Genomic DNA, 15,129 nt, shown 5'->3' on the forward strand with positions numbered 1-15,129 from the left:
TAATGACTGGCAATGGTAGACCTTAAAATGTCAACTGGCATTTTGCTCAACACAGAAGGCTTGTCATGTAAAGTTTCAGGTATGTCCAGGGCTGTTCATTGTCCGAGTATGGACTTCTACTTAAAGTGTTTTCACACACTGCACCTGAGCAACCTGCAGAAGCACATACAGCTCCAAAGCCATAATTATAGACACAAGCTAGCACCATTCAGCAATTACAGCAGAATTACCCATAATGTTCATAAAAGTAAATAAAATAGATTATCCAAAAGAAACAAAAAAAACACAGCATGTTTCACAAATTTTTCCAGTAAAGAACAAGACTTTGGCTTTTATAGGATGTTTATTTCCTGACTTTTGTGTACAGGAAGTTGATACTGAGGCACAGTAAGAAGAAATGTCCAAGGGTTAAGGGGGCTGAGGAGAGGTCTGGAAAAACCTGGAGCTAATGTTATCCCCCACCCAAACAGGACAAAACATGATCCCTTTCCCCCGGCATCAGAGGTAAGGGGACAAGAGGAAGGGCTGTGACAGGACTATTGAGATGTGGTAGGCTCTCTAACCAATTCCGCTCATGGCATGTCTTCCATCAGCAGCAAAGGGGTAATATTCAGTTTTGATGTCACCATAGTAAAATTCTAGGCTTCTCCACAGCTTGGAAAACAATTGGCTGTAATGACTTAAAACCGAATGAGAGGAAGCGGGAGAAAAAGGTGTTCACACCCTCTAAAACCCCCATTTGTGCATATCCTACCCCCCAAATGGCTCTGGCAGTGACAGGGTTACAGGGCACTTTACAATACATTCTGCACTGCAGCAGGACAGCAGTTGTATTAAGACCCAAGTGTATTGAGGACATCAGGATGGCACCTAGGAGACCTATGCAGCCCTCCAAGTAATCCCACCCTCACACTAAACATTCATTTTTTTGTTCACTTTAATTTTTTTTAAACGCAAGACTACCAAGTATATCACAACTGTGCAAACAAGAATTTGGTTGAATGTTCTTGTGGGACAATGGTTATTTCTTTCAATGGCTTGGTGCATTTTATACTATGCATAGACTTTAACCATTAAAATAGGGAAGAAGTCTTGGTAATCAAGTCAACACCACATGTATCTCTGGACATTAGCAAGGTACTGTGGTGGCAGTATTTGCACTTTAGAAACAAACCGCTTTAAATAGCTGAAGCTGTAGGGACAATTATAATATGCTCACTATGGCCTATCCTGTCACTACATTGCCCATTTATTATTCTTCATGAGGAACCAGAAACCCAGAAGTGCCAAGTAAACCCCTGCAGCATTGACCGGTTATACATGTTTCTGGGAGGCAAAGGAAAAAGGGGTGAAGAAGATGAGGAGATGACGGGACGAGTGAATCAGACACAGCAACAGGAGAATTAACAGGAAGCAGACATGTCAGCAGGCATCAGGCCCTTTCCACCGCCGTGTCTCTTGGGGCCCCATGGAGATGTTTTAGGGGGGACCGGAGCCCCAAAACTGGGAAAATCCTCCGAGCTGGTCATGTCAGGAGCCTAGAAGGGAACAGAAAAAAAAAGTAAATGGTCTTTAAAAGAAGCCTTTCACAAAATGGCTGTTCAGGGACAAATTTCATCTGCTTTAAAAGACAACTTCTTTAAAAAGAAAGTAAATTAACAGCTAGGTGTTGAAGCTACCCAATTTTAGACACATAATGCATAAGTCACTATGCAAAAGGCAGCAACAGTTTAAGCTGGGTATGTTACAGTGGGAATCAAACATCTCCATATTAACCAATCAATGTTGCAGCACTTTGACACCATTACAGAAAGGAATTTGTAAAAACATCTGAGTCTGCCTTGTTAAACCTATTGCCCTTTAAAATGGGAAGGATGATGCAAAAATGTCTCAAGTACGAAACATGCACCCTCATCTCAGACTTGAAATGAACCTAGACATCAACATATGCCGATTACATTACAGATGGCATTTTATTTTCAGTTTTAGTAGCCTTGTACAATCTCACCTTCTCATTGTTGCCTACAGATGCCCAGGGGGCATCACGCACCACAAAGCCCTTGGATGGCTGGGGCTTGGACTCTTCCTGAGTGTGGGGCTTCATGTATGACTGCATCACTTCATTCTCCACTACGTCAGCCATCTAAAAAGGCAATGTCAATTAAAGCACGTGTTTAAAAAACATTGTTTTTTAACCTCCCTAGCGGTATGATTATTTCAGATTTTTGGTGCTGAAAGCGGTACCATTAATTTTGCATGGAAATATGTAGTTTTTTTATTGTAGGCCGGTCGTTTTTAGTAATAACTCACTGAAATCTGTCCGAACAAGAGTCTAGTAAACATTCCGGATATGATAAAACTTGAAACACGAAATCATAAATTATAATATAATAAATAATCATAAAAAATAATATAATAAAAATAAATTTAATTTAATAATATAATCAAACCAAAAACACTGAAATTTGAAATATAGCACCAAGTTCGCACATCGCTGAGCAAAGTCGCAAAATCGTTTTCAGTGTCTGATGACGAATTTCCCCACAAATCATTATCACTCAATTCTGCAAGTGGTTCTGATTTACTATCGCTGTTCTCTAGCTGGTCTTTAACCGCTTTTGACTTAAAGGGACTTTTCCCAGTTTCCAGGCAGAAAGAACAGTCAAAATGCAGGCAGGGCACAGGATAAAAGCAGTAGGGACAAAATGTATGTGAAATGGTTTGAAACAGCAATGTTTTACTATGTAATAGTTTTAAAAAAAATGACACTTTAAAAACGTCACAGGGACAGGAACACGGAAGCCGGCATCGGCTGGAGGAGATGGCTGGGGACGCTGCAGGGGACACATCGCAGGAGCAAAGGACAAGGTAAGCTCTGCAGAGAATCCCTGAGCAACGCCGCATGGTAAGCCCGAGTGTAGCTCGGGGTTACCGCTTGTGGTACTGACATTTTACCCCGAGCTACACTCAGGAATACCGCTAGTGAAGTTAAACTGGAAAACTGCTGAAAGTATGCCAATCATAGTATCGCAAATCATGATTACCAGAAGATAAAAACCCAAAGGATAGCCCTGATCTGGACTAAAAACACACTTACATACTCCTCCTCTAAATTCAGCAAGTGATCAATGGCTTCATCTACATCCTCAGGTTTGCCCATTACAGTCACACAGTTGGGATCAGGGGCACCAGTCTGAGGGAAACGAATATCCACCTGGGAGAAAGAGAAAAAAGGGTTTTTAAAGTGAACCTTTTCATTTTGGAACCATGCAAACCTAGTGAAACCTTAGATGTTCCATAAATGTTTATTCTGCACCGTTTGGGGTAGGAATGCATTTGAAATCGTGATGTTAGGCACAGTTCTACTTTTTTGAAAGTCATAAGTGATAAGTTCTCATCTGTATCACCAAGTACTCCCCTGGCTGCTAACATACAGCGGTCACAGTTAAGGCAGAGATGTCTGACATACAAACTATGATCAACAGGTTGGCTTCACCTTCTCTATGCTATAGAAGATATGATGGTACAGCCCAATAGGGAAATAACTGGGCCTCCGTGGACAGTCTTTTGGTTCACGTGTTCAGCACCAGTGAATGATTACAAGCTGAATAGTTAAAATTGTCATGGCAGTTTCTGGAAACATTTTTCCATAAAACAATGGAAAAGGAATACATGCTTTAAGTTTATTTTCATAAAGTGCAAAAGCAACTAATCCCCTCATCCAGAAAATAACCCTCTGGAAGTACTTGCCTTAAATTCATCCATAATTTTGCGTATGGCTTTCCCTCTGGCCCCGATAATGCGGGCATGAACACGGTGGTCCAAAGTAATGTCTTCAGACACCATCTGTTCTAAATCACCAACAATTTGCAGGATTGCCTCTTTAGCAGACTCTGTGTTTCTCTCATAACCTGTGATTGTGATCTGTTCCTGGAAAGATTAAACACATGGAATTTCAATACAGGAATTGTCTGATAGGAACAACAACATGTATACAGAGAAGCATTGGCTACATCTGCTGCACATTCAACTATATTGTCATTTACAATAAAAAGGAGAACTTTATCTTGTTCCAGGGAACAGAATACACCAAAAAATTCTCATCCGCAGCCTGAGTTATGAGGCTATCAATTCAGTTATGTGGCTCTGAATTTTTTTTTGCTATGAGAAACCACTTACAAACTAAAAAGTAGCTCTGCCAATTTTTATATATCCATGCAGATCTGGGATCAGACCATCCTGTATGCAAAGATTAAAGCAATCAAATAATCTTCCAATTTCAGTTCGTCATAGGTATAGCCTTCAGATATACATTTTTAAAAAATGTGTCATATTAAATCTTCTGGATGTGATGTTTTTTAGAACGCTCAAGGCATTAAAAAGGTTTTACCTGGTTTTCATCATTTTTGTCTGGAAACTGGATGTTGACATCATGCTCAGTGCGAATCTGGCTGATAACTGCACCCTTACGACCAATGATCTTGGGATGAAATTTGGGGTCGACAGTAATAACCAGTTTAAAGCTTCTCAAAGCCTGCAAAACAAAAATTATAAACATAAACTGGGGCCCACACTGTGCTGCTACGCCTCTTTCTGACACAAGTTTGAATGTATAAGTATCCTCATGTTAGTACATAGTTTGTAGAAAGTAAAAAATTGGGAAAAAATTCATTGAATCCCCAACTACACTTTTCTGATGCTAAGGCCCTTTAAACTTGCCTGCTCCACATTCAAAAAATCCCTGCTGCCATTTCGGTAGCTTTAAACACATGTAAAATATTCAGGTATTTCCTAATAGAGCCATTTTTACAGAGTGGAGCAATTAATGCACCAAATTAAAAAAAAGTTACCTCCAGTTTATGGACTATGAAATTGTAGGTAAGAAAAAAGAAAAAAAAAAAAAAGCATCAACTGTAAAGCTGATCTCCAGGTTTACTGTCCCTTTAACTGGTATTTTGGGCTAAACTGGCCCAAAGTATTTTCTACACTAACAAGTGCACTCGTCAGGCATGCTGTATAAAATGGTATGTGAGCACATGCACGGCCGGGATCAAAGATCGCCGCTCGGTAATGGAGCTCCGTTGCCACTCTGCATAGTGAGTGACGTACAGCCCGACTACCAGGACACCAAAACACACCTAAACAAGGGGAATATCCCCCCAGCACCCTCTGGAATAATGACGAGGAGACTGAAGTCCCTGGCACTACCGCAGAGGTTCATAGATTTCTTCCCTGCCTAACACCCATGCTGCCAAGATGGCGCCAGCACCTCACAGCAGGGCTGCTCCATCCCTGCTGAAGATTCCAGCTCGTATATCCCAGATCCCAGGCTCTGCGTTCCACTGTACGACAATGGCCCAGGTCAGTCTTCCCCTCCACTCTCACCTACATCAAGGAGCCCAGATTTTATGATCCACTGCTAAGTGATCCTCACCTACTCTACTTAGTCCTACACTACAACTCCAATCCGACATTGAAGAATTTCTAGCTTTTGACCAACCCGTATCTGAATTAGCAATAAAAAATATGCTACTTTCATTGAGGCAAACACTACATAGCGATAAATCTAATGTGATATCCCCCCTATCAAATGCCATTGCTGACCACTCTAATCGGATCCATCACATTGAAAATAAGAGATCTGCTATGTTTGCAGCACAGCACTGTAGTGGACGCCCACGCTGACCATGAATCTGAGATCACATTACTGAAAAGTAAGATAGCGGACCAAGAATGCCACTCAAGACGAAATATAAAAAAATCGCGGGATCCCAGAAACAGTTTCAAATTACTCCCTCCTACCATATATACAATTAATGAAGCTCCTGATACCGAATACCACCTCCACTAAAGCTGCTATTGACAGAGCACACAGAATTCCAAAACCGTCATTCCTACCAGCATCTATCCCAAGAGATGTTCTGATTAGGGTTCACATCTACCAAATCAATGAAAAGCTCATGATGGCCGCTAGAAACCACATGGCACTACCCACTTCTTATAGGCATCAAGCTTTTGCTGATTTATCCAAAGAAACCCTCCTTAATCGGAAAAAATTGATCTCTATTACCAAAGCCCTGAGAAACGATATTGATTACCAATGGGGCTTCCCCACTAAACTCCTCATAAAACATCAAAGTAGAACCTTCACCATCAGAAGCCTAGATAACGGCATAAAGGAATGGAACATACGCCCAGTGGATGACCGCCGAAACAACCCCAACCCGCACCAGCCCCATGAAATGGAGGGGGGCTGGACTTAAACATTGTTTCTCCAACAGCTGGAAACCAGAATAATCCTTCACAAGCTTATTGCTGCAGAGCTTTTTCTTTTTACTCTCTCAATGCCTGCTTACCTGGTGACAACCCCCGTTACTTGTTCTCCACTGCCCCAGTTTGACAGTTTTTTAAACTACCCATGTTTCTTGCATTTTTCACAAGAGGTTATTAAACATCAGTTCCTATGTTAACTTCTCTTACTACCACCAGTCATCAACACTCCATGACATTCCTCCATTTACTGGGAAAAGACCTTCAAGATCTCAACTTATAAGTACCATCCAATGGTTTGCCATATCGTCCAGGCAACTTAAACTCCGCCTCAAACCTCTACTCATTGCCAGAACACTAAATCGGCATACCTCCAAAGCACCACCTCAACATGTCTACGTGACTACGGGCGCCTCCACGCTCACATCATCTCATACCACCATCCAAATGATTAATATACTATCATTTAAAACGCCAGAGGGCTCAACTCCCCCTTTTAAAGATCATCACTGAAATGGCTGCCAATCGAGCTGACAAGTCTTTATATAAGAGACTCATTTTGCAATATCTAAAACACCAACATGCAATCTTAAAAACATCAACAAAATTCTTGGCATCTCACCACAAAAAAAAGAAAAATTGAGTCATGATGGCCAAAGACTCCCTCAAATTCCAACTCTCTACGGAGTATGCAGACCCTTGCGGTTGCTTTCATATCCTTGTTGATATAATTGATGATACCCCTCTCACCTTGGTCAACGTATACGGTCCTAATGCAAACCAACTTCGCTTCTACAAGTAACTAATGTCCAAAGAAATTTCAATGAAACAAGGGCACCTACTAATTGGGGGGGACTTTAATATTGTTACTAAATGATATTTGGAGATGCAAACACGGCTCAGAGAGACTCCTCTCCATCCCAAATGTCTTACTCTAGAATAGACTTCTTCCTTACAGATATGTTGACATTACAAAACATCTCCTCTTCCTCGATAGGTTCCATAACCTGGTCGGACCATACACCAATCACCATTGCATAACTACCCACAACAGAACATCCCCCCCTAAACTGTGGAGGCTCAACTCTGCTTCTGACTGATCCCAACCACAAGAAAACTAATGGATGCTCATGATCTCTTTTTTGAGACTAATGCTTCCCTTGAAGTTTCCATTAGCACCCTCTGGTTCACAATCAAAGCCTTCATGCGGGGGGAGGGTACTTATTAAGGTATTATCTCAAGTGTCTGCCCAAAGAAAACCTTAGATTGAGAAGCTCTGACTCAATAAAAACCAGAGGACAAAAACAAACGAAATCCTTCCCAACAAAATTCATCAGGCCTCTTTAAGGAAAGAGAAAGACTCCGATACACCTTTTGCTTTACAAGTATGATCTAAACCTGAAAAAAGTAAAAGTCATCTATTACTCATTAAATAACAAGGTGACTTCACTCCTGGCCAGATCGGTTAAACACCAATGTGTTAAAGCCAAAATTAAAACAATCCAACACCCGAGCTCCAATAAACCCTTATCTAACTCCTTAGATATAGCAAACGCTTTTGCAGACTTCTATAGAACCCTCTACAATCTCAGAGGACTTTAACACTCCTCAACCCTCTCAAAGATATACAAACCTTTCTAAGATCAATTAACCTTCCAACTCTTTCTGCAGAACAAATGCAGGACATCTCTGATCCATTCATCTCTACTGAAATAGAGTTAGTGATTCGTTCACTACCACTACATAAATTGCCAGGCAGTGATGGCTATACCAATGAATTCTATAAGCATTTTGCTAATATCTTATCCCCACACCTGGTCAACCTTTTTAAAGAGATGCTGCAATCCACTATAATGACCACACCTAAACCAGGGAAAGATCCCCAAAAAAGTTCAAAATTATAGACCTATTATTTCTTATTAATAGAGATGTCAAATTGTTTGCCAAACTTATAGCTCGCAGACTACTCCCAAATACATCCTGACCAGGTAGGTTTCATACCAAGTCGACAGGCTCCAGACGCCACTATGCACTTAATATCTCTACTACACAATATACAAGACCACTGAATGCCTTCTCTGCTCTTCTCTCTTGAAGCAGAGAAGGCATTGAACCGCGTTCACTGGGGATTTATGCAAAAAAAGTACTACAAAAATTTGGTATCACAGGATGGACACAATCAGCGATGTCTTTATACTTCTCCCCATCAGCCAGAGTCCTGACAGATGGTATGCTTTCGCAACCATTCGATATCACCAATGGTACTAGACAGGGATGCCCACTATCCCCTCTAACATTTGCACTATTAATTGAACCACGTGCTGCAAAAATAAGACAGGACCATCTTATAACAGGCATAAAACTATGACTGAGCACAAAATAAGTTTGTCCGCTGACGATATTCTAATGATTACTAACCCAGCCAGATCTTTATATATGGAATAAGAGAACTCCTAATTTACTACGCCAACGTCTCATACGACAACCTCAATTAACACAAATCCCTAACTCTCAATCTATATACACCAAAAAACCCCAAATGCTTCTCTCAAAAGACTTTGTACACGTGGGGCTGATCACTCAATCCCATACCTTGGAATTAACCTAACTTCTTCTCCCTCTCAACTCTGCAACCATAATCACAAACCATTCCTTCAGAATCTCCCTAAAGAGATATCCTCGCTTCGAACATTTGGCTTATCCAAATTAGGACGCATTACTGCCCTGAAAATGATTTACCTCCCCAAACTCTTGTATATCTTTAGAACCCTTCCCATACCCATGTATTTCTTCCATACAACACAAAAGATACTTTTCCCAGTTCCTGTGGGAAGCCAATGACACAGATGCTCTAACAATCTACTAATGTGCCCTTATCAAAAAGGTGGAAAGAGTCTCCCCCACTTACATACATATTACCTAGCCACACTACTTGATCAAACTTACTTCTGGTGGAACCCATCTCTGGGAAAAAGTTAGTTGCTCTTAGAATCTCACGTATTTCACCCTAGCACACCGCAATCCTACCTCCTCCTCTGTTCCACCGACAGCAAACCTCCTCCATTTACACACCATTGCATCAGAGACTCAGTTGATGCGTGGTTAAAAACTTGCAAACTTATGCCCTTCCGAAATCTAATAAGATCCCTATCCCTCTTAATGCCCTCGCCACCCTAATCCCGGACATCGATCTAACTTCATGGGAGTATTTAGGAATATCCCTAACTTCCGACTTATTTGATCACCAAGAATTAGCCACCTTCCACCAACTTCAACAAAAATATTCAATCCCTTCCAAAGAAGAGTTTACCTATCTCCGAATCTCACATTGCTTAAGAACCAATAATATATCCTACAATACTACACTTCCTTCTCCAGCACCTCACTTCCTTGATAGACTCAAAATAACCTGGCAAAGGAAGCTCCTTGTTCTACTCTTATTTTAAACGCAAAACTCACCTTTAAAACAACATCTTTACCAACTGGGAAGCCCTTTTTTTCCTCCAAACTATATCGGACCAAAAGGTGGAAGAGAGCCTTTACTATCACACACAAAGCCTCTCGCTGTGCCACTCACTGGGAATCGTACATTAAATTACACAAATGGTACCCAACTCCAATTCGACTGATCAGAATATGTCTGACAATTTCTCCACAATGCTGCAGACAATGCAGGGAAAATGAGTCTCTATTCCATATTATATGGTCTTGTAAATCTATCAGATCATTTTGAAACAGTATATTTAAAGTAATTTCAGAACTTTCAGGTACTATAATACTTCCTAGCCCAGACCTAGCACTACTTCATAAAAGGTATAGATAGATTCTCCCCGGACTTCGCGACATCATCATACACATCCTATTTGCAGCCAAAAACAACATCACTAGCCTTTGGAAAACCACAGTCTCCGTCCTTGACAAGAGTGGTCGCCAATATAAATTCTCAATGTGATATGGAGAGGAGATTCTACCACCTATCATACCCCAAATTTTATAAAGCCTGGCACTTCAACCCAAATGCACAGTTGAAGTTTGATGGCATCTACCTTTTTTGGAGTACATTTAGAATTAGGTTTTAATCTGCCTACACTGACTGGTATTGTTATGAATCTATAAGTTATAACAGTTATCCACTCCTCCTGCCCCCTCCCCCACCGGTTCATGCTGTACTATTTGAACATACACTTGTATAGGCAATCTCTTAACTGTTTACCAATGTACTATTGTGAACCTTGGTTATCCATGTTCCTTGTCTGCCTTGTTAATTTAAAACCTAATAAAACGAGTTGAATATAAAATGGTATGTGGCCCCACTACACACAGTATACAGCCTTGTGTTGTGGCAGTGAGATTAGAACTTCCCATCCCACAGCCCAAACAAAAACTGAGGCATATTGAGCAGCACACAGCCATTTACAGGTAGCTTTGTATTCTCTGAATAAATACAAGGTTTCATCTGATTAGCTGAGGCAGAGATGGGAAGATGATGTCATGATCTCAGACTATCAGATGAATCTTTGCATTCATTCAGAAAATGCAAAGCTGCCTATGAATGGCTGAACACTGCTCAGCCTGACTGAATTTTTAGGTGCACTTGATAGTGTAGAAAAAAAATTTGTTTGGGCCAGCTTGGCCCAAATGAACTAGTTAAAGGGACAGTAAACCTGGAAATTAGCTTTAAGTTGGCGTACAGTGATAGGCAGAATGTCTGTCTCTGTATGCTGTGTAGTATAGAGATGCATGTTTCCACATCCAAAAGACCATAATAAAACAAAGCTTTTTCTTTAGAGCAGAAAGGTAGGACTCAGCAACATTCGTTAAAATCCCTGCAATGTACATTACCCACCCACATGAGAGATTGTTTCTCCTAAGAGTGGAGTGACTGACAAAAAAAATAAAACAATTATAATATTTGGTGTTCAGCAAGTCTCTCTATGCTTTGATGCACACTGACACATTCTGGGCTGCCATCATTTACATCTATTTTCATGCACACAATGCAAGTCAGCACTGCAACGTAAATTAAAATACAGAACAGGGATGCATCCCTGAGGTATTAATCTTGTACATTTGTTTTGTGTTTAACATATACTTTGCTTTCACACTTTGCCCATTCCCTGCATATATGGCTTTCAGATTGTATGAAAGCAGCATGTACAGAAAGCTTTTGCAAAGATTTTGGTAAGTGTTGAACAGCTTTCTTGATTCCATTGCACCTTTTAGCTCCACTTTGAAGCCATTTAACAACAAGAGCGTTTTCTGCTACTTTATCTGCTGGTAGACAACATGCTCCCAGCTTTATTTGATGGCATTGTATAGTCAAGAGTCTTTAGCAATCGTCTATAAAGATTACAAACAAGAAAGTCTGTGTCAGTACTGAACATTAAAAGCAAAGTACTCAAAGTCATCATTAGGAAAATTTCCACACTATTTGCTTAAAAAATCTTGACTCTAGGAGGATTCCCAAAAACATTGTTTGCTTTAGTGATTTTTGATGCTGACACTGCAAAATAACTACACAGGACATCTTTACAGGCTCACCCGATCCTCCTGCTCAGCCTGAAGTTCCTTCACTCTGTCTTGAAGTCCAGCTTTAGCTCGCTCTAGGTTGCTGGAAAGCCCAGTGATGATGATGGTGTCAGACTGGAGTTCAGGAGCGGGCACTTGGATGTTCACCTGCAACATGAGTATTTCCATAATGGGTAAGCACTACTCAGTCAAATATGATTTTATATTAAAAAAAAAAAAAAAAATTATATATATATATATTTTATTTTTTTTTCAAACTCCAAAAGCACACAAAAGCATATATTTGTTATTATGCCTTATTCTTCTGAAGCACAAAAACTTGGTTACACAAATTTAAAGCCCCCAGGGAGAATCAAAGGATCAATCTTGATCGGGTTCAATAATTTGAACATTCAAAAAAAATGACATTTAACATTTTTTTTAATAAAAATAAATGCAATATGTTGTAGAATGCACTCTCCCTTCATTTAATTTCTCAAATGCAAGCTTTGCTGCTGTTCTCAGACTTCTTGTTCTAGACTGGCTATGTTCATTCTCCATGCCTCCCTTGTGAACGTAGTCACCCTTTGTTAACCCAGAGATGGACTACACATCTTCGTGCAGACAAAATTCAGCTCAATGGGAATAATACACATAGTGGAGCATGTGACCAGAAATTACAAGACTGCTTACTCTACACTAGGTGAGGTGCATCATTGGACAACAGGGAGCATTCACAGGACAATGAAAGTCCAGTAGCTGAAAGATTTAAACATTCACAGGGCTGTTGCTGGATATGGTTATGCACACTCCTGAATTAAGGAGCAGCATGTATTAATATCAAATCACATCAGCTGTCAGGACAGATAGGGCCAACTCCCATGCACAAGGATAGCCATACCTGCATAATTTCTTCATCCACATTAATAGCGTGGATTGAGGAACTTTCATTGCCAGCTATTTTATTCAAGCAGCTACAGCACCTGCAGATGTTGGAATACCCAAAGAGTGACAGCATTAAAACTATACTAGCGGCCTAGATAAGTTACTGGCCAAACTAAAGGTTTCATTTTGTAAAGATTAATGTAAAGAGAAATAAGTAAAGCAAGCCAATAAAGTCACCAGCTAACTGCAGACTGGTTCTTCCCTCGCAATCAAATTTTAAAAGTGTTCTAAATAGCAAAATGTTTCATAGAAGACTTTACGAAAGTCTTTCAGCATTTTAAAAAAATACCCACCTCAAATTCATCCATCATCTTACGAATACCAGACCCTTTCTGTCCAATGATGTAACGATGAAGATCGTATGGGACCTCTACTTCAATACTGACAGGTACAAGAGCCTACAGAAGAGATAGGCAAAAGTTAGAAAGGTAACAAGCAGTTGAACATAATGTTTTACTTCATGTGCCATGAGGATAGGTGTTCAAAAAATTAGTGCTCACTTACTTTTAGTGCTTCGTTGGCTGATTCACATCTCTCCTTCCGGCCAGATATCAATATGATGTCACACTTCTTAGGAGAGCCAGGCTCAGCAGCAACTTTAGCCTCTATCCCTTCCTCGCCATTCTCTTGTGCTGGTGACTCGGCATTGGGTACTAGTGAAAAGAGATGCAGAATGAGTTGTACAAAGCGCATTACGTTTTCAGGAGTTCTCATACTACAGCATTAGAGATGAGCTTTCTTACCTCCCTGAGGGTTCTCCTCACGGTCAGGAAATTTAATCTGCACACCATGTTCTCTGGTGATCTGCTGGATTCTAGATCCTTTAGGTCCCATTATAGAGCGATGGAACCTTTGAGGAATCATGCACTCAATGGTGACTTGAGCCTCCTGGATAACAATATTAATCACATTACTGGCTCCATAACACAGAAATGTTACACCGATAGCAACAAATAAGCAGGTCAGCTGAATCTTACCAAATCCTCGATAATGTCAAGGATCTTCTTCTTTGCAGCTTCAACGCACTCCTTTGCACCTTTCAGGGTAACACGATCACTCTGCACACCAGAGCGAGGAAAGCTGACAGTTACACCACCATATTCTTCAGCGATCTCACGCAACACTTGCCCTCTCCGGATCACAAAGTGACGATGGTGCTTAGGATCCACAGCCATGTAATCTTCTACAACATTATCCTACAAAAACAAAAATTCTATAAAAACATACATTATACCTACACATGTATACATAAACATAAAAAAAGAAAAGAAATTCCATTACAATCAATCATGTAGAGATGGCAGGTTGGGAAAATCTTGAAAGTAGACAACCTCTTAAATACAAACCAACAGGCCTACATCTCACTGTGGGGGGAGGGGGTAGAAGTTAGGTAGAAATTTGGGCTAATTCCTCCATAATACAACAATTTACCTTTTGAAGCCCCCAAGTGGTGGACAGAATAGTTTTAGCATAGCAGAGATTTAAATTTAAACCACTGTATTTTCAAGGAGAAGTTATAGCGATATTTATCTGCAGTAATTTGATGTGGCCAATATTTCCCTCTGCTTGCTGTTCCATATTTTCAGCAGACCCAGTCACCCCTGCTAGACTAAACTAGGCAGGGAAGCTGAATATTTACAGAAATCCCTTTCTGCTGCAGCAGCAATTTGATAAGCATATACAGGATGGCAATCCTGCTGCAAAATCAACCACTTTGGTCAGTGTCTAATAAGCAGCTTTCTAGGCTGCCCCTCCTACCAGCCTCTAGGTCTGTTTCAAGGTGCATCCAACAGCTCTGACTGGAAAAGCCAGTCGTGTGACTGACAGATCAGAAGACCAGAGTGCTCCTCCTGCTTTGGCCATTCAGTGGCTTTTTCAAATGAAAGTCTTACCAAGCTTTTGATGAGAAGCTCAAGTTCCTTCTGAGCATCCTTCACTGCCTCCTCTGTACCCACAATAGTGATGAGCTGCTGGTCTTTATCCTCAGCAGTGGGAAAAATTATACGGGCTCCTGTCATGTCCCGTACTTTACGGATGTTTCCACCACCTTTACCAATCAGGAATTTGTGGTATTCTGGCTTTGCTCGTAACTCTGCAGTAAAGCTCTTTGTTTGCTGAAAAATAAAATATATAAGCTTTATTACAGCATATGCAAAATACTTTTAGCTTTTGCATGACCATCCAAAGTTGAGAAGCATACAGTATCCGCATAAGGAATGTTTGTACTCCTATTCCATTTGACAGCATCATGTAATTCTTTTCAAAAGTAAGCCCTCACAACCGTGTCACTCGGATAAAATCTCCCAAGCTATCAACTGATATAGGACGTAGGCAATAGATGGATGAGTGAAATCTCGGTATATGGAATTGTGGAGATGATGCATATGACGCACAGCTGGCCATAAT

At 40.5% G+C, this 15,129-nt stretch overlaps 1 protein-coding gene across 2 annotated transcripts in view; it reads right to left on the bottom strand.

Moving 5' to 3' along the window:
- Nucleotides 1–324: 324 nt before the first annotated feature.
- The window catches only part of HDLBP (high density lipoprotein binding protein), a 59,669-nt gene continuing 44,864 nt past the window's right edge, over nucleotides 325–15,129 (bottom strand). For both annotated transcript variants that reach the window (XM_089665609.1, XM_089665614.1), the window contains exons 18-28: nucleotides 14,616–14,837; nucleotides 13,701–13,919; nucleotides 13,467–13,611; nucleotides 13,228–13,376; nucleotides 13,017–13,121; nucleotides 11,812–11,946; nucleotides 4,391–4,534; nucleotides 3,751–3,930; nucleotides 3,098–3,214; nucleotides 2,009–2,143; nucleotides 325–1,538 (exon numbers count right to left, since the gene is read on the bottom strand). In XM_089665609.1, coding sequence (XP_089521735.1) covers nucleotides 1,404–1,538; nucleotides 2,009–2,143; nucleotides 3,098–3,214; nucleotides 3,751–3,930; nucleotides 4,391–4,534; nucleotides 11,812–11,946; nucleotides 13,017–13,121; nucleotides 13,228–13,376; nucleotides 13,467–13,611; nucleotides 13,701–13,919; nucleotides 14,616–14,837 — 1,686 coding nt within the window. In that variant the 3' untranslated portion in view covers nucleotides 325–1,403. The remainder of the gene's footprint in view (nucleotides 1,539–2,008; nucleotides 2,144–3,097; nucleotides 3,215–3,750; nucleotides 3,931–4,390; nucleotides 4,535–11,811; nucleotides 11,947–13,016; nucleotides 13,122–13,227; nucleotides 13,377–13,466; nucleotides 13,612–13,700; nucleotides 13,920–14,615; nucleotides 14,838–15,129) is intronic.

The sequence above is a fragment of the Staurois parvus genome, unplaced genomic scaffold (genome assembly GCF_062004578.1).
Source record: "Staurois parvus isolate SC_StPar_1 unplaced genomic scaffold, SC_StPar_1.0 ptg000049l, whole genome shotgun sequence".
In the NCBI taxonomy this organism is placed as follows: Eukaryota; Metazoa; Chordata; class Amphibia; order Anura; family Ranidae; genus Staurois; species Staurois parvus.